The 19,402-nt window shown below is 36.7% G+C and overlaps 2 protein-coding genes across 2 annotated transcripts in view; one reads left to right on the top strand and one right to left on the bottom strand.

Moving 5' to 3' along the window:
• The window catches only part of LOC137393657 (uncharacterized), a 32,043-nt gene extending 18,367 nt beyond the window's left edge, over nucleotides 1-13,676 (top strand). The window contains exons 3-5 of the mRNA XM_068080296.1: nucleotides 1,668-1,943; nucleotides 11,096-11,198; nucleotides 12,448-13,676. Of these exons, the coding sequence (XP_067936397.1) occupies nucleotides 1,668-1,943; nucleotides 11,096-11,198; nucleotides 12,448-13,096 (1,028 nt within the window). The 3' untranslated portion in view covers nucleotides 13,097-13,676. The remainder of the gene's footprint in view (nucleotides 1-1,667; nucleotides 1,944-11,095; nucleotides 11,199-12,447) is intronic.
• Nucleotides 13,677-17,161: 3,485 nt separating this feature from the next.
• On the bottom strand, nucleotides 17,162-18,326 carry LOC137393652 (protein KTI12 homolog). The gene has a single exon (XM_068080290.1). It carries the CDS (start codon nucleotides 18,064-18,066, stop codon nucleotides 17,245-17,247), a length of 822 nt encoding a protein of 273 aa, XP_067936391.1. The 5' UTR covers nucleotides 18,067-18,326; the 3' UTR covers nucleotides 17,162-17,244.
• Between the last annotated feature and the right edge of the window lie 1,076 nt (nucleotides 18,327-19,402).

The following is a 19,402-nucleotide window of genomic DNA, read 5'->3' as shown; positions in this document are numbered from 1 at the left end:
TTTGTTTTTTTTGTATTATTTCTTGTTTAAATTCGAGGAAAAGTGCTGACTTTTCTTACCATCACTGCTCTCATAAATATTTTTTGCGACCCGCGATTCTATATTTATATACATATATTACTAAATTTTTAAACTAAAAGATAAAGATATGAAATGCTGTTTAATAATATCCAAACAGCATAGGACCAAACTGTGTGAAGAACAGCAAACATATGCAATGATTTCCAGAACTGCCAGGTTTGGACAACTTCCGACTTGGTATTTTAGCAACTACTTTGTATGCTGAGATCAACATTTTCTCAAATAGTCTATTCAAATAAATCCCATTTTATCATTGTATGTGTATGTCTTTGTAAAGGTTATGCGTTTTCACATCGTTTGGCTAATTAGGCTGCATGTAAACTTTACGTGCATATGCTCTGTGTCATACTCTTTACGTGCATATGCTCCGTGTCGTACTCTTTACGTGCATATGCTCCGTGTCGTACTCTTTACGTGCATATGCTCCGTGTCGTACTCTTTACGTGCATATGCTCCGTGTCGTACTCTTTACGTGCATATGCTCCGTGTCATACTCTTTACGTGCATATGCTCCGTGTCATACTCTTTACGTGCATATGCTCCGCGTCGTACTCTTTATGTGCATATGCTCCGTGTCGTACTCATTACGTGCATATGCTCCGTGTCGTACTCTTGAAAATATATATTTACTAAAATATTTTATAGCAAAACTACGTCTGGTTCCTGAGAACTGGCCTTTCAAACTCCAACTACGGGCTATCTGACAACTACGGGCTATCTGACAACTACGGGCTATCTGACAACTACGGACTATCTGACAACTACGGGCTACCTGACAACTACGGACTATCTGACAACTACGGGCTACCTGACAACTACGGGCTACCTGACAACTACGGGCTATCTGACAACTACGGGCTATCTGACAACTACGGGCTATCTGACAACTACGGGCTATCTGACAACTACGGGCTATCTGACAACTACGGGCTATCTGACAACTACGGGCTATCTGACAACTACGGACTATCTGACAACTACGGGCTACCTGACAACTACGGGCTACCTGACAACTACGGGCTATCTGACAACTACGGGCTATCTGACAACTACGGGCTATCCTACAACTACGGGCTATCTGACAACTACGTGCTATCTGACAACTAAGGGCTATCTGACAACTACGGGCTATCTGACAACTACGGGCTATCTGACAACTACGGGCTATCTGACAACTACGGGCTATCTGACAACTAAGGGCTATCTGACAACTACGGGCTATCTGACAACTACGGGCTATCTGAATGAGAACAAAAACCGTACATCACCAGGTTTTTGCTAGTATGTATAAGTTGAAAGGTTTGTGTCTTGAGCTGATCACAAATCGAGGTTTGATTGTGGTTGTGCATGCAATACTCAACTCACAATACCTGCTGGGTTGAAAAAGTTAGTAATTTAAAGATGAGGTGATAAGACTGATAGTCTGACAGCTATAGATGGTCTTGCACCATCCTTCCTATTCTAGCTCTATGATTCTCATCAACGGCTTACAGGCCTTAACCTTATAACCTTTTGACTGTGAAAATCATCTATGTTTATGCATTCTCAAATATTTCACAAAAACTAATCTGTAGAAATCTTTGTAGGCCAACCTCCACTGGTAACCACAACAACTACCACTTCTACAACATCTACTACCACCACCACAACCACCACGCCAACCACAACTCCAACAACAACCACGACCCTAGCAACAACCCCACCCCATCCTATTCGAACTATACATACAGGTAAACCTGTCACCTACCTCATACCTACAGCGCCGGGAAAGCCTAGTCAGGTTCCGGGAGGAGTGAAAGATATCGCCAAAAGTGCCGGAACATTCTTAATTGCTCTCGGAGCTGGGGACAAAAGCTTCTTAGGTATGAATTTTTCTTTACCTCCAAACTGTTTCTATTTACAATCTGTGTTATTTAATCTTAAAAAAATCTAAAAACAAACCTCTCTTTAAAAAATTTATCAAAGATATTGTACAGCTTCAATCCATCGCAAACGAACTACATCACCATAGTTCATATATACTCTTGGGCAAAAAAATCGACAAATTCCAATTTAGCGAATGTCTTAACTTTCAGAAGTCATGATCGGACATCAGTGATGTATAAGAGTTTCTATCAGCATATAGATGTGGTTATCTCGCAGTTAGAGCTGTATAATTACAACTCTGCATTCTATTAATTTATTTTAGGTATTTATATTACATAGAAAAGATGTTTATTATATTAAACTAATTTCAACGGCCAACTAACAGTACTAACATTAGTGATTAGATTGTAACAGTTAATACAAGTTTCTGATTCCATGTGCCGAAAGATCCTTGAAAGCATAAAAACAGAAGTTCAGTTGGAAGGCTGTATATAACAGAAGTTCAGTTGGAAGGCTGTATATAACAGAAGTTCAGTTGGAAGGCTGTATATAACAGAAGTTCAGTTGGAAGGCTGTATATATATGTATATAAATCTTACTGTTTGTCTTTTAATTTCTACCGACGTTGTGTCGAGCTTTGGCAATTAAAATCTAGCTATGGGAAATGGCTAGCAGACTGGAATTGAACTTGCAACAATTGCAACTGCGAGTATACAATCACCTGCATCTAAAGACAAAGCTAAGACGTTCTTATCTAACTTAGCTCAACTACGATATGCTCATGATTAAAGCTGAATATGTTTTATTATTAATTAATATTGCTTTTTGCGTTTGCTCTTCTTTTGAATTTAAAAAAAAAGCCATTTCAGATTCCATAATTCATTTTTCGTTATTTGTTATTGTTCAATTGTGCTATTTTCATTTCAAATGTTCCGTTACAGTGCAACTGTAATGGCACAATTTCAATATTCAATTTCTGGTTATTGCAAAGGGCAACCGCTAGAAATTGTAAACCAAAATATATTTTCAAGTAGAAATTGCCTCTACATTCTCTAACAATTCGGTCAGAGAAAGTACCCTCGTGCGCTTCACTGATGTAGTTAATTTCGATATCTTATTTTACGTTTGTGCCAGTATCAATTATTGAGAAGTACCACTATCGTATTCAAAATTTTGATGGATAGTCTCTGCGACAATAGTACCCTTTTTATACGCACAATTCTATGTACTCATCGTTATTATTAATTCAGCGATTTGCGATTTTTATTTTGTTTTATCAGTTCGATTTAGTTGTATCAGCATCAATTAACTTTTTATTGTAATTATTGTAACATATCATATTTCATCTAGCCATCGCTTGCTGATTGTTTCACAGTTAAAGACCTTTACAGTTGTTTCAGTTTTTCTGTTAACTTATTTGAAATGCACAAAACACTTTTTTCATGATATGACATTTAAAAATTATGATGATAAATGTTGTATATGTCAAATTAAAATAAATTTTCTATGCAAAGACCTTTTTCTTACCTGGCAACGCCGGGCATTCAATTAGTATCTGCATATCTCACACAATATTAGTATCTGCATATCTCACACAATATTAGTATCTGCATATCTCACACAATATTAGTATCTGCATATCTCACACAATATTAGTATCTGCATATCTCACACAATATTAGTATCTGCATATCTCACACGATATTAGTATCTGCATATCTCACACGATATTAGTATCTGCATATCTCACACAATATTAGTATCTGCATATCTCACACAATATTAGTATCTGCATATCTCACACAATATTAGTATCTGCATATCTCACACAATATTAGTATCTGCATATCTCACACAATATTAGTATCTGCAAATCTCACACAATATTCGATGCACTGTTTTGCTGTAAAAAAGAAACCTTAATAAGTTGCCCAATGAATCTATTTACATCACACTCCCCAATTGTAAATTAAAGATGTCAGCACAGTTATTTTGATTGATAAAACAATCAATGCTTTTATAGATTTACAAAGTTCACATAGATATCCATAGAGCCTGTTGAATAAAAGAATTGAATGTTGCTGTAGCATCATTCAATTGAACTGATCAAATCGAACTGTAGCACCCCCTATGATCTAATCGAACTGTAGCACCCCCTATGATCTAATCGAACTGTAGCACCCCTTATGATCTAATCGAACTGTAGCACCCCATGATCCAATAAAGTGTTTTGACAAGGCACACTTCTTCGCCATAAATTTGGAGCTGTTCAAATGGCTATTTAAAATATTAATCCAGATTTATGGTAAAGCACATACCTCAACTATACCGCTGTATGAAGTGCTAAAAATTGCTAAAAATAAATGCTGGAAACTTTAACCAGTTGTTTTTTAATTTCCCACCTCTATGTATTGTATAAAACGAAATATCTTTCTGAATTACCCGTCTGCAGTAAACGTGCCTTAATTGTATTCAGGAGTAGTTAGACCAATTGAACCCGCTACAGAATGAGCTGTGGTAATGAGTCACAAGACAGTCAAACCTTTACTGGTGAACTTGGTTTGTTCCAAGGTTTGCTTTGCATGGTAGAGTAAATATTCTCAGAAAAATACACTGGAATTCATTTCATTCGTTTCATGTCCCAAAAACTTACCAGAATTCCTTTATAAACGCGTCAGATTATATTTTAAAAATGCAATCATATAAAACTAAATGTCAAATACAAAATCATCTTTAAAAGCTAAATTAATAAAGCAATCATGTATAAAATACATTTCTATTGTTGCTGTGTCTTAGAGTGGCGATATGCAGCTTGACTTACTTTAAGTATACTTACTCTAAGTATACTGTCCAATGTTTAAACTGACTAAGTTTCTACTTTTTATTTATTTTTACATTTTCTTACAATAAATTTTTATTTATTCCAGCTTTTTTTCTTTTACTTACAAATTGCAATGGTTTGAGATGCTTTCAATGTAGTAAGTTTGAAGATAGGTTGGAGCTTGAAGCCTGACGTTACTAAAACTTGACGTCATATGGTGGAAAAGTTGCATGTTGTGTTGATGATAAGTAAAGGCCAGACTGTACTGATAATCGGCTATATCGGTCATACTTGTTGGGGTTTCACTAACATAAGTTTCACAATCTCTCAAACGTGTTCATATCTATTAAGAAACAAAACTCGTAAGCTTAGAACATTATTTCTAGTTTTATGTCAGTAATAGAAGGAATGTAAACTACATAGTTACCTAGAAATTCCACTGTCATACAGCCCACGACCAAAGTGATATTGGAAAAAAGAAAGGGTACTGATGGTTGAGAAATGCAATATTAGCAGTCAAATAGGATAACTGCAATGGTAGCTGTAATGTACTGGGTGTTATTATATACAACAAATAGTAATAATGAAAGGAAAAGATTATATGTTTATATCTCTCCTCCTGCAAAAACAGAAATGCAATATTGGCCAATATTAGAAGTAAAATGCATTGATATTATTAGAATAACCAATATTATTTATATAGTAATAATAAAAAACCAATGCACAATTTTGTTTACATTTCCAAACGGCATAGCTAACAATATCACGAAGTTGTGATATTTATATAGATTTTTAGAAAATCTGTACTACGTAGTCATTGTCCTGTAGTCATCCAAACTTATAATTAATAATTGCAATAATCTCATTTGAACCGTTAGAAAAAATATCATCGTCATGCCTTTACTTACACTGCGTTAGATTTTTAGAAAGTCTGTACTACGTAGTCATTGTTCTGTAGTCATCCAAACTTATAGTTAATTATTGTAATAATCTCATAAGAAACGATAAAAAATATCATTGTCATTTGCTTTACTTATACTGCGTTGGACATCAGTTAGAATGTGAAAGTATTTAAATGTGTTGGCAAATGAAAATGAAAAAATTGAAATCAGCAAAAATGAAACGATTTCTGTACTCCTATGTTAATGGCCAAAACCTTCGGCAATTCGACAATGCTATAGACTGGTGAAAAGTGCACGTTATCTTTTCGTGAAATGCGCAAGACATCGTCATACTTCATCGTTCTGTTTTCTGTCCCTCGGCGTTTTAATTTCCGGTCTTAACTTTTATTAAACTAAGCTTTTCAAGTGTTTTGTGGCGATTTTCGTTGAAATTAATCTGTCTATTTGTGTATAATCCGATCAGATGGGTAAGTTTTAAGATATTATCGAAGGTTTACAAAGACTTGGTAACATATTTAAATAGGTTTAAATGTGCTTTGTATCGTTATTATACTTTAACGACTTTACATTCCGATGCTTAAATTTTTTGATGAAATTTATTGACGAGGGTTCGTCTCATTTTTGATTAATAATTTTCGTAAGTTGTGTGCGCATGCATTTATCATAAAACTCCCACACTTCCGCTCCGCTCGTGTGGTCGTGGGATTATTTTTATGATTTCTAGTACTCTGGCAGTCAAGTGTGCTGTGAGAGATAGTCAGGTGTACCGCGAAAGCATAGCAAATAACTATCTCCATAATTATTCTGAAAATCTAGAATGATTGATTGGTGCAGGCGTTTGAGTGTCAGACTACTACGCTAGAAGTCGGAAATTCAAATCCTGTTCAATGTAATAATTTTTCCCACCCTCCAACATTGGCTTTAAGCAGACGGACATGACGGACACTACGGGCACTACGAGCACTACGGACACTACGGACACTACGGGTACTACGGACACTATGGGCACTACGGACACTACGGGCAGTACGAACACTACGGGCACTACAAACACTACGGACACTATGGGAACTAAGGGTACTACGGACACTATAGGCACTACAAACCCTACGGACACTACGGACACTACGGAAACTAAGGGCACTACGGGAACTAAGAGCACTACGGACACTACGGGCACTACGAACACTACGAACACTACGGACACTACGGGCACTACGGACACTAAGGGCACTACGAGAACTACAGACACTACGGAAACGACCGACATGACCGACACGACTCGTATCATAGTAAACAAGTTTAAAGTGGTTAGAAACATTTAAATATGAAGTTACTTTTTTCGCACAGATGATAAACTGAACACGGTATTGTTTCGAATGCATTCCTAAACTTTTTCAAAACCAGGTTGTGTCAGCATTCTTTGTCAAAACAGTTTTGCTTTATATTTCTATGGATTGTTTTATTATAAGTGAGATAGAATTGCGTCTGGACTATGAAGCTCTCATATAAATTGTTTAAACATTTTAAATTTGTCTTAGTTGGGTGAGTTGAACCTTTCTATTTTATACACAACAGACTGAAAACTAATAGTTTTAAACAACAATATTTATTGTTCATACAAAAACGGCTGAGTTTTGTATTTAAGTATTCAGGTACACTGTATAAGTGTGTTAGGATGTTATGAAATGGGATTTAGGGCTACTATCAGCAGTAGTTCAAATGCTATTCATTCGCAAAGTAGGATAAATCTTCTTACGGCGTTTGCTGCCCGCTGCCATGACCTCGGGTATCTCATGACTAAACCACTTTAAAGGTTGACCTCGGAGAGCTAAGATGACACTACAACTAAATATTGCATTTTTATAAAGTGTCATGGCTCACAACCATAGCCACTTTGTTCACAGGAGAAACATTTGCAAAATAATAAGTCTTACCTAGTGTACATGTACATCAAGCATCACCTGATATGAATTGACATTGTCTGAAACAAACTCTTAAACACCAAGTGCAAGTATTGAAATAACTTACATTTTAAATATAGTTGAGGCAAATGTGCCTAGAAAAACCACTGTATCTTGTACCAGAGACCAACACCTTCCCAAAAGCCACTGTATCTTGTACCAGAGAGCAGCACCTTCCCAATAAACAGTATAAAACAACGTTACGCAAACAGAGACTCTTCTTCCAATATTGATAACGTTAAAGGTTGACTTGCAAAAAAATTCACATTACAGTTATTTGGTATCAAAAGATTCACCATGTCTTACTCTGTTGTGTTGTAGGTGTCAAGTATGTGGAAATGTGATTACAAGCTCTTAAAAGCTCAAAAACGAAAAGCCGCAGTAGATTGAAATCTCTTTATTTCTCTGACGTAGTCATTACATTTGGTTATTGTCTTGTCACCTGATGTTCTCACGTGAATTGAAAGGCCAATAAAAAGCTCAATATAAAACTTATCGTAGCATTAGTTTATGACAAACACTTCGGGTTTTACCGGAGACCCCGTATCAAATATAGATGCTCGTCACTTTACAGTTTTGCTTAGGCTTGATCAAATCGTCAAGTCGTAATTTGAACGTGTGACCAAATACAATGCAAATAATTTTTGCAGCACTTCTCGCTTATCACAGGTGACCAACAGGCTCGTCATGATTATCAGACAATGATATGTACTCCTTCGAGCTAAGGTTAAAAAATTAAACAAATTTTTACGGTAAGTTATAAGATATCACTGCTAAAAGTGACAGCATTACAATGACGATAAAATAAACACGTAAGAATAATAGACATGGTTCTATTGAATGCGTGAAGTATATTTGTGAAAATATTTCGACGAATGAGGTTGCATGAAAGTGTAAACAGAAGCCATCTTATAACAACTACTTCCCATTTGAGCCGTTTTGGAAAGCGAATCCAAACTACGGCGGTCTCGTGTGGCTGCGATTAACTGTTCGTTTTTTAGCTTTTAAGAGCTTGTAATCACATTCCCACATATTTGGCACCTACAACACAACAGAGTAAGACACGGTGAATTTTTTGATACCAATTAACTGTAATGTGAATTTTGTTGCAAGTCAACCTTTGAGCATGAACTTTTTGCTCATGGTCTAATCGGCTTTGAACAGTGATAATAATGTTCATATCTATTTACAAAATGGAATTAAGAGGATTAAAATGCAGGCACTAGGGGTGACAGTGTCGACTTGGTTTATTTTTCACTGTTGAATAATTTTGTAGCAACTATCCAGGTTGACAGAGACCAGCAAAGCATGCTAGGCTCGCTAGTTACCTTAACACGGCTGCGTTTAACAACATTTAAAGGTTGAACTTTTATACTCCACAATAACAGACGCCCTTCTGTAAATCATCAGATGTCATATCTACGAAAGCTGTTATTATAATCCTCCTTTGGCTCTGCCTCCACTAACCATTGCTGGTCCACAGCTTTCCTTCTGTAATTGTTAGTAACAATAGACTAATTTTGCATCAACTTTCATACTCTCTGGTTAGGTAAGCAACCTGAAAGTGCGAAATCAAATACAGTAGTAGATACATTCACTAATCTAATAATAGACACATTTGTTGTTTTATGAACATACAGTTGATTAGCCTGAGGTTGCTTACAACTAGGCTTGTGAAATTATAAGGCTAACAGCGATATTTTGCTCTATCACTCTCTAAAACTATCAAGTCCTAGTGGATCATGATTTATAGCTAAATAATTATTCAAAAACTGAAATTGCTCAGCTTGGCTAGAAATTCAATGTAAACTTTAGGTTGTATATAACAGTGCATATTACTATAAGAGACAAGTGACTACAAGAGACAAGTGCTTATTTCTGTAGTGTTTACAAAACGTGCTTACAACTCATTCACCGGTTGTTTGCCTCGCAAATTGCTCTTTTTCGTGTTACTCCACCATAGCCACTACTGAACAAACACTTGGAAGAAAGATTTCAATCTTCTTCACTAATTACGACTGGGCATTCTTTTGGTTCCGTAGATCTACAGCCTACAGTCTAGATAGTATCTATTTTGGCAGATCCCTATCGGAGGATTTCCTGACAGCACACCCTCTTAGCTCTGACTCATGCTCATGCTGCCTCAAGGGCCCAAACCAAATAAAGAGATCTATCTAATTTAGGGATGACACCTAGCTTTTGGTCTTGAAAATGGTTTGGGTAACTTTTGAAGTGCCTTTGATGACATTAGTGTTAGAACATCTCCTAATACTAGCTTCAAATGTGCATGTAAATCTTACTGAGACACTGCACATTTTAGCTTAGTACAACGGAACCAGTGATCGACAGCGATGTTGATATAGCTCTGCTAATAAGCCTGCTTCACATTGGTCGCACCAACTAATAGAAACTGGTCGTGTCATTAATTAAGAAAATCGTACATAGCGCAAGCCACTAATATGTAGCCAGCCGTGTGAGCGCCATAGAGCTATGCTAGTTTGTTTCCTATTGTGATAACATTACATAGTCTATTTTACTTTTTCTCTTGACTGTTCAGCCTTACGCTTGTGATTATGATTTAAATGCTACAGTTGTCTACACAACTGCCTTGTAAACTAAATGCCACAGTTGTCTACACAACTGCCTTGTAAACTAAATGCTACAGTTGTCTACACAACTGCCTTTTAAACTAAATGCTACAGTTGTCTACACAACTGCCTTTTTAACTAAATGCTACAGCTGTCTACACAACTGCCTTGTAAACTAAATGGCACACACCCCTTGACTTCCAAGTGATCCAGCCCACTGACCCTGCCCACTAGTGGGTCAAACGGATGGATGCTTGCTTCATGAGCACTCTGGAAAGGTTTTCTTCTCGCATAGAGCACCAAGTTGTGCGCCAATCTCCTAAAGCATTGGGAAGGCTGTGTAACAACAGCAATATTCTGTGGTGGAGCAGAACCTGCTGCTAAGCCGTCGTAGTGTCGTTGCAAATACAGAAGCTCAAAAGGAAGCTGGGATGTACTTTCTATTTTTAATGTATTTCCTGTAAGTTAACAGCAAAACAAGAATGAAATACAGAGAACTAGCATAGGAGAGGTGGTAAATCTCAGCTGCTGTTGAGCAACTGAAGCACCAACTGTAACCACAAGCCACACTCCTAGTACAAATCTGTTTAAAACATTCAGTGAGATAGTCACAAATTAGATTTTCATTGATATTGTGCAAATTAGTTTTTAAGTGATAATTTCTTTTACAGCAACTACCCATTAGATGGCCAACTGGTTTGTAATACTGAAAGGTTTTTATATTGGTATGATATATATATCTTGATATAGGAAAAGTATCTTGTATATGAAAGTTTTACTAGGTGGCAGACTGCAGAATGAAATCAGGCACCTGTGGCTATATTTGATATGCCTGTGCATATTCTATTTCTCATGGCTTATTATTCTTTATAGGCTTGATCATAGCTGTGGTTACCGGAACGTTTCTCATCTCAGCTCTGTTTATCTGCATCTGTTGCGCCTGCCATAAGAGGTCTCGGACTTACGGGAGAAAGAGGTAAATGACTCTTTCTTTCACTCAGTGTTTTTTTGCCTCCACAAAATCCATTGAAGAGAAATTATTGTTGAGGATGATTTTCGAAGGAAATAATCTGAATTAATAAGTGCCATTGTTTATATGGTCGTATAGTCGTTTCATAATTCAAATCATAACTTTGTCTCAAGTCTCCATGCTTCGATTTAATTCGGAGTTGCCTACTACTGACAGATTTGCCCCTACAGTTTCAATGATTCGGAGTTGCCTACTACAGACAGATTTGCCAATACTAGCATGCATCCGCGATGTATCCCTCAAAACTTGTTAAAATAGACTATTAGCAATCCATCCTTGTCATGTAAATGTTAATGTAAAGGCAAACAGTCAAACAGAAACATTAGGGAGTAGCAGTAGAATGTTTTCATAGCAGAGACCCGGGTGGTTGAGCGCTTAACTGAGCTGATTTTTTAAAAATCTTCACTAGGGAGAGCTTTGCCAAGTATTACAAAGCATGGAAATGCAATGATTGTAAAACATTCTGAAAGAAATAATCGAAACAAACAGGTGACCCGAGGTCAATACTAATTTGAGGGATGCATCACCAACTCTGCTAGATTGCTAGGGTTCAAAACCTGTTAAAGAAAACCTTTTTATTCCACAGCTGTCATGTTTCGTTATAATGTTTGGCAAGGTTTGCTTTGAATATCTCAAGTTTGCGCTATTTTATCTTCCGGTATTAAACAGTATTTAATTGGCCAGCCACCGTTTATAATTCAACACCTTTCCATATTTGGTCTTACTGACAAGTGTAATTTAACAGGATGGTGTGACCATACCATATTTGGTCTTACTGACAAGTGTAATTTAACAGGATGGTGTGACCATACCATATTTGGTCTTACTGACAAGTGTAATTTAATAGGATGGTGTGACCATACCATATTTGGTCTTACTGACAAGTGTAATTTAACAGGATGGTGTGACCATACCATATTTGGTCTTACTGACAAGTGTAATTTAACAGGATGGTGTGACAACTATGACAAATATGATTTTAAACATTAACTTTGCTACGTCTTCCTTAGGAAGTAACTTCTTCGTGCCAAATGTTTTGACTAAACTAAAATTGCTAATTTATTACAACACATCAATCCGTTAGGTTGAATGGTTTTGTGATCTCTTTGGTTTACAGAGAAGCGTATTTTAATTTTTGTAAATTTTTTCTGTTGCTTTTTCTGTAGTTAGCTTGCACATGCAGTTTAAATTTTAGGTATGATGTCATTCATGGCTCGTCAATGAACACATTAGGTGGAGGGCAGCGTACAGATACAACTACGGATACAAGCCTAGAAGATGGTAGCAGCGATGATCGAAGCCACAAAACAAGACATGATAATTATTACGATGGAATTGAAGCTCCACCTATGTTTGCAACTCCGCTAATGTTCCAAGACCAGCCAACCAGTGCCAGTGTTTGTGATTTTCGACGTGCAGTAGATGATATGTATCCAAGAGGCTATCACACTATGGGTGGAAGATTTTCTATGGACAACGCTATAGATAATGGCCTCTATACTTCTATCATTCGGAACCACCAGTGTCCAGACAGCACACAGGATTTACCCCTACCACCACCTCCACCTCCTATAGATCAATTGCCTGAGGAGCTTCTACCTAGACAGCAGTCACGCGGTAGCATGGCTGGCTTCAGATCTGACCCTGGTACTGTAATTAGCTCCCGCTCAAAACAGAGCAGGCAAAGTCGACAGAGCAGGCAAAGTAGAAATAACAAGAAGTCTAAGAGAAAGTGTGGGACTCTACCACCCAACCCTGTGACGTATAGCCCATCCAGCAGTTTTTCTGCAAGATCCCACAGCAGTAGGAACCAGCGAGATGAGCAAGCCTTTAGTTACCTCTGAAGGAGTTCTGAAGCTAGAAAATGGGTCGAGGTGCTCGTTTAAGGCTCACTTAAGCTGAGTGAGAAAAGACTAACCAATTGGAATAAGGCAGTTGTAAATGCAGGAAACAATGATAGCCGACTTTTATTCAGAAGCATACTTGTTGAACCTGCCATGTTGAATGGCTGCAATGCAGTGCAAAAACTATTACTAAATTCAATTACTATGTTTCAACCTAACACAAATATTGTAATGGACTATGAATGAGAGTAAAATCAAATCCCATTTGTAATCACACGGCTACCATAAAACCACTCTGTATATTGCCATTACTCACACAAAAGCATTAAATTATATTTTTTTACATAATTCTAACAATATCACTATTAAAATGTTATTCATTTATTGCATGCGATATTATGTAACCATATTATGTAACCATTCGCCATTTGCAGTATTTTTCTTCAACACTTTTCAACTAGTATCCGCCAACCTTTATGATTCGTTGAAGCTGATGAGGATTCTTTTGCATATTTATTTTTGATTTTATGGCTACATTTATAAACTATATGCTAAAATATAGCTAGACATTAGTGCTTGCTATGCCAGTATTTTTATGCACTTATTCACACGCACAAATAAGTGGCATTGCAAAGACTAGTACATGGTGTACTTGCATGATTATAATTGCGCTGTCTAATGACAAGAGAACACAACTGCTTCATATCAGCTTGCAATAAACACTAGAACAATAAAGCATTATTTTTCATACATACTAAATGTTTGCGAAAGCCATTATGGAAGCAAATTATAAACGTAATCAATAAAAAGTTGTGGTAGTCGATTCGCATAAAGTTGAAGTTGATTTTGAAAAGGCAAACTGCGCACAGGTTGATTAGTACATATGTACACCATGCTACGAGATTAGAGAGGTAGACAGTAAATCTATCAAATCGGAATTAGTAACACGATTCATCGACAGCTGTCACATGATTTAATCGGAGGTTTAATTACACTGTCTAATCAGAAGTAAGGAGCTGAGAGTGAAACAAAAATTTTCATCTTTGCTGTAGCTCGGTCATAGGTAGAAGTATTTTAGTTTTCTGTGGATGTTTTTAACCTAACGAGATAATTTTGTCATACTGTATCTAAATCTGAGTGTACAGTAGCCTGCCAGGAGGTTTCACCTGAAATCTGTGTAAACCATTTTGTAGTGAAATTATCACTTTCATAGATAATACCATAGAAGGCATAGATATAGTAAGGTATAGGGGTTACTATATCTATGGATAATACACATGTTAAATTGAAACCGAACACATAATTTTGAGAATGTTTTATAAGATCGCTAATAGGTACATCATACTTCGTTAATTGAACGAGAAAACAAATTTTTTGCAGCTATTTTTACTAGTTTAGCAAGTTCAAAGTTGAAAATATATTTAGGTGCATTTACCTCGGGACGTCACTGATTCTCAATTCAGCCGTTTCTTTACTGCCGTTTCAACTGTTTCTTTACTTATTCCTTAGTGAGATGTCTGTTCTTTCTTAATGGAAATGAGAGCACAACTCTTGAAAACAATAGTTTTTTGTCCAATTCTTAAGTCAAAGACAAAGCTACATGTATATCTGAATATTATCTAGAAGACAGCATGTTGTTGAGATGAACATTAACCTCTTTCAAAATGATAGTCACTGCTATATATATTATATACATACCATGTGTATGTATATAATATATATAACATGCTATAATAGCTGCTGCTATATATATTATATACATACCTTGTGTATTGGCATGCTATAATAGTTGCTGCTATATACATACCTTGTGTATTGACATGCTATAATAGTTGCTGCTATATATATTATATACATACCTTGTGTATTGACATGCTATAATAGTTGCTGCTATATACATACTTTGTGTATTGACATGCTATAATAGTTGCTGCTATATATATTATATACATACTTTGTGTATTGACATGCTATAATAGTTGCTGCTATATACATACTTTGTGTATTGACATGCTATAATTTCCTCTCTCACTCGTTAAAGCAGTCTTAAGGCTACAACTAGAACAGTGTTTCAAGTGGTGTGTTGGTGAACATGTTCAGCGGCAGACTTTTTTGGAGACTCACTAGATTCAAGGCTACCCATAGCTTTTGTAATGGTGGAACGATAAGCCTCATCCTGAGGCATTTCACATACGCCATTCTCAATGTACACTCACCAGTTTTTATCACTTTTCTCTTTGTTTATGTTAAGTACTGCCTCTAAGTTGTCCTGTCCGAGTTTTCCATGTTGAAGTAGTTGGTGAGGCATTTTAGTACTTATGAAGCGTGAGCATGCACTCAAAGAATTTCTACAAGTTTTTCTTTTCGACAACATCCTGTTTTTGAAATAATATCTCAGACTAGTATCTTTCATAACTGCTAGTTTTTGCCTAGCCCGAGGTTTACAGCAGCAGGTTACAGGTTTACAGCAGCCTTAACTAAGAAACTACATGTATGTCACTTCTATCAATATATTGAGCTGGAATGAAGCATTCAATTGTGGTTCTGGTATAGATGAAGGCCAGATAGTCTTACATGAACAATAGCTTCAATATTTGCTAAACATTTTCAAACTGAGCCAATTATAAGTAAATCATGGACATTCAACGTTCATATGTACATTGTGAGGCAGAAAAGCAGCTAATTTTAATCAGTTATTTTTCATTGGCAAAACTTCACAAATTATATATTCGAATAGAGTGCAATAAAAATTAAACTTTAACAGTTCTGTATTAATAGTTTAATTACTTAAACATGAAAAGCATAATAAAATCTAGCGATATTTACCTCTCATGGCATTATTGAAATAGCATATGAACTGGAACTTTTGAGAAGCTTAACTGCTCAAACTTTTGGTGCGTAACATTGCAACATGGCTCTGCTACATTGCGACATGGCTCTGCTACATTGCGGAATGGCTCTGCTACATTGCGGAATGGCTCTGCTACATTGCGACATGGCTTTGCTACATTGCGACATGGCTCTGCTACATTGCGACATGGCTCTGCTACATTGCGACATGGCTCTGCTACATTGCGGAATGGCTCTGCTACATTGCGACATGGCTCTGCTACATTGCGACATGGCTCTACTACATTGCGACATGGCTCTGCTACATTGCGGAATGGCTCTGCTACATTGCGACATGGCTCTACTACATTGCGACATGGCTCTGCTACATTGCGGAATGGCTCTGCTACATTGCGACATGGCTCTGCTACATTGCGACATGGCTCTGCTACATTGCGACATGGCTCTGCTACATTGCGACATGGCTCTGCTACATTGCGACATGGCTCTGCTACATTACGACATGGCTCTGCTACATTGCGCCATGGCTCTGCTACATTGCGTCATGGCTCTGCTACATATCAAATATTTTATTTTTTGATTGAGATCCGATGCAGCTAAATATTTACAGGTGTTCAAAAGAATTAGCAAATAGTTGTTTATCACAACGGTGACCTAGGCAGCTTTGGAGCACTTTGTATAAAATTTCAGCAATCAAAAATACTACCACTGAATGTGTTTTAAGTAAAGCTGATTTTGTTCATGAGCAAGCAAAACCCATGCTTGCTACTTATCACAACAAAATGGTCATCTAAAAATTGAGCATGACCAAGCTTAATTTGGACTCAATAGTCAGCAAGTTTTTAACCAGATGATAATAAATAATTACTCCCAATGACCAGTTGATGTAATTTAGCAAAATCTTAATTATCAGCTAGTGTAAATTGGTCAACAGTCGATAACATTTTACGCTTTTTTCGAGATAGCATCTCTCAAAAACCATGACACAATGTTGACCCAAACGTGTTTAGACAATATTCTTCTAGCACTAAACGCTTTGAGAGAGTCCAAAGAAAGCCAATTTGGTGACTCTTTAGTTATTTACATTTTTATTGATTTACCCTTTTATCAACTATTACCATTTCATTGAAAGACAAATACTATCGCAGGCATGAAACAGAACTTATGGTGGATATGTATGACTGAGAACTAATGTAAAGTAATAGCTGAACCATAGCAACATCGATTTCAATAATATTTAATGAATATAAAAGTGGCCTTAGTAAACAACAAAACTGAGGTGCAAGAATGAATGCTAGCTATAGCAATGATGTTTGAAGATATTGAATAAACATGGTCGAAAGCTGTGAGCAATCAGACACAGGGTTCATTTTCATGTACACTATAAACTGTCTCCTGATTTTATTAAGCTCGGCAAGAGTGCTATGGCGCATGAGCTCTACCTCTCCACCAGCCGGTAGTCTAATCTTATCTCCTGGCATGGCGCTTCTTTGACAATTCACGATGTGCTTTACCGTTTCATTAGTTACTTTGTCAAGTTCATACATAAAATCTGTAGCCTGAAGGGGCTGTGCAACTGTGCTCATATTTGGTGGGGGAGGCTTAGACTTGAACAAAGCATCTTCAATAGGCTCCAAGGCTAAGTCGTTATCAATCTGTAGAATGAATAAAGGAGAATCCCAGCGAGTCTGTCCGTTTGGCTCCTCATATCTCATTATCAACTCCTCCATGAGTTTGTCGGAATACTTATCTTTCGACCTCTGATGGTTCAATTCTAATGCTCGATCTTTACCAATATCGCACCATAACACGCAATGAGGCGTCTGAGCGGCCTTGGTTATGCAGTGTAGCTCGTATCTAAAGCCTTTAATGTAGTTGAGTGAATCAACTATGACCAGAGTATCCTTATTTAAGTGCTTCTGCGTTTCCGATTTGAGGAAAGCTCTCAAGTTTTTTTCATTCCTAGAACTTCCATAAATCACTTCTCTGTCGAAGCCGTTGAACTGACCATCATTAACGACAACGATATCCTTGTGTTTGGCGTTGAAGCAATTGATGATTTTTTCAACTCTAGTTGTTTTACCGCTGCAGGGATAACCAGTCACCACCAACAATGGCATATTTCAGTAACACTGTAAAGTGCTGCCTTGAACTTTCTGAATAAATATATGGAAAGGAAGCTGTTAATCAAATAAATATCAGTCAAATGCAAGAAAAAATAAAACCCTAAGAATAGGCAATTAAAAATTATAAGCCTGGCAAAACTGAGAATAGCTAGAGCATAGTTTTAAGAGTAGAATCAAATTGCACCATTCACCCTCATCGATTCAGCATTTAGAGAAAACTATGTTTAGTTGCCTTGCAGAAAGTAAGACCAGACATTTTTAAAGAAATTGGAGGTGTGGTATACATTTTACCGAGTCCAAAAAATACATGAGCAAATCATCTTCAACTGCCTAAAGAACTATTTTGTACTTTGATGCATGTTTAGAGTTCTTGCGCTAATGATTAAAACTGGCAACCGAATGTTAGTATAAAATGTTGAAGTTATAATGCTAATTGTAATTCTGTTATTGGGTTAATGGTTTGTGGAGGTTGTGTGCCTTCTTGACTAGGGAACAAACTTCTGCGAATTAATGCAAAAGGTGTTAATAGTAGTAATAGTATTAGAGTTTGTTATCCATAATTGTGACTTTTGTTGACTAACCTGTTAATCTAGTAATGTCTAATCTACCTTAATGCTAACCTGTCTAATCTAGTAGTGTCTAATCTAGCATAAAACACATCAATTACATATTTTTTTATCATATATTTCAATACAGCAGTCTTGGCTTTCGAATGAGCCATTGTTTGACACGGTGAGACAGACATTGGTTGGTGTTTATAGGATTTTCCCAGAGCTTTACCGCAGAAATGTTCAATAGTATTGGCTCGAAAATTGTGACATCACAATTTTCATATTCGGTGTTGTGTGCTCTTACCGTTTATTTTATTGCTTACCGCTTATATTTATCAACTACAACAATGACTATTGGCAGGCGAAGGTAAGACAACTCCAGAGAACCAATGAAAATAACAAAGGAATCAGTGTCATTAGCTCTTCATGTACAGATTATTTCTATGACAAATAACTCAGATTCCAAGTATCATAGTGTTTTCCCGATGATATTATGCACTAGCCCTCTCTTTTTATTGTGATGTTGAGGGGTACGACTGAGACTAATTAATTTTAGCATTGCGAGATCTCTCGAAAGTGTGATTGACATATAGTCCTAGGGCCACGCACTTGCAGGTCGTAATTTAATCGATGTGATTTCATTACCTTAATCAACAACAGAATATTTATTGAAGCATGATTAATTAACCCAGAACATGTGTTTGTATTGGTCGCGTTAGCACGATCCCCGGGTATTGTTGATTATCTAGAATCCTAGTTTATTATTAGCGCTCTTTGGG

This window comes from Watersipora subatra, chromosome 4 (assembly GCF_963576615.1).
Source record: "Watersipora subatra chromosome 4, tzWatSuba1.1, whole genome shotgun sequence".
NCBI lineage: Eukaryota > Metazoa > Bryozoa > Gymnolaemata > Cheilostomatida > Watersiporidae > Watersipora > Watersipora subatra.
Note: the sequence above shows the minus strand (reverse complement) of the source record. Positions and strands in the feature narration are given on the sequence as shown.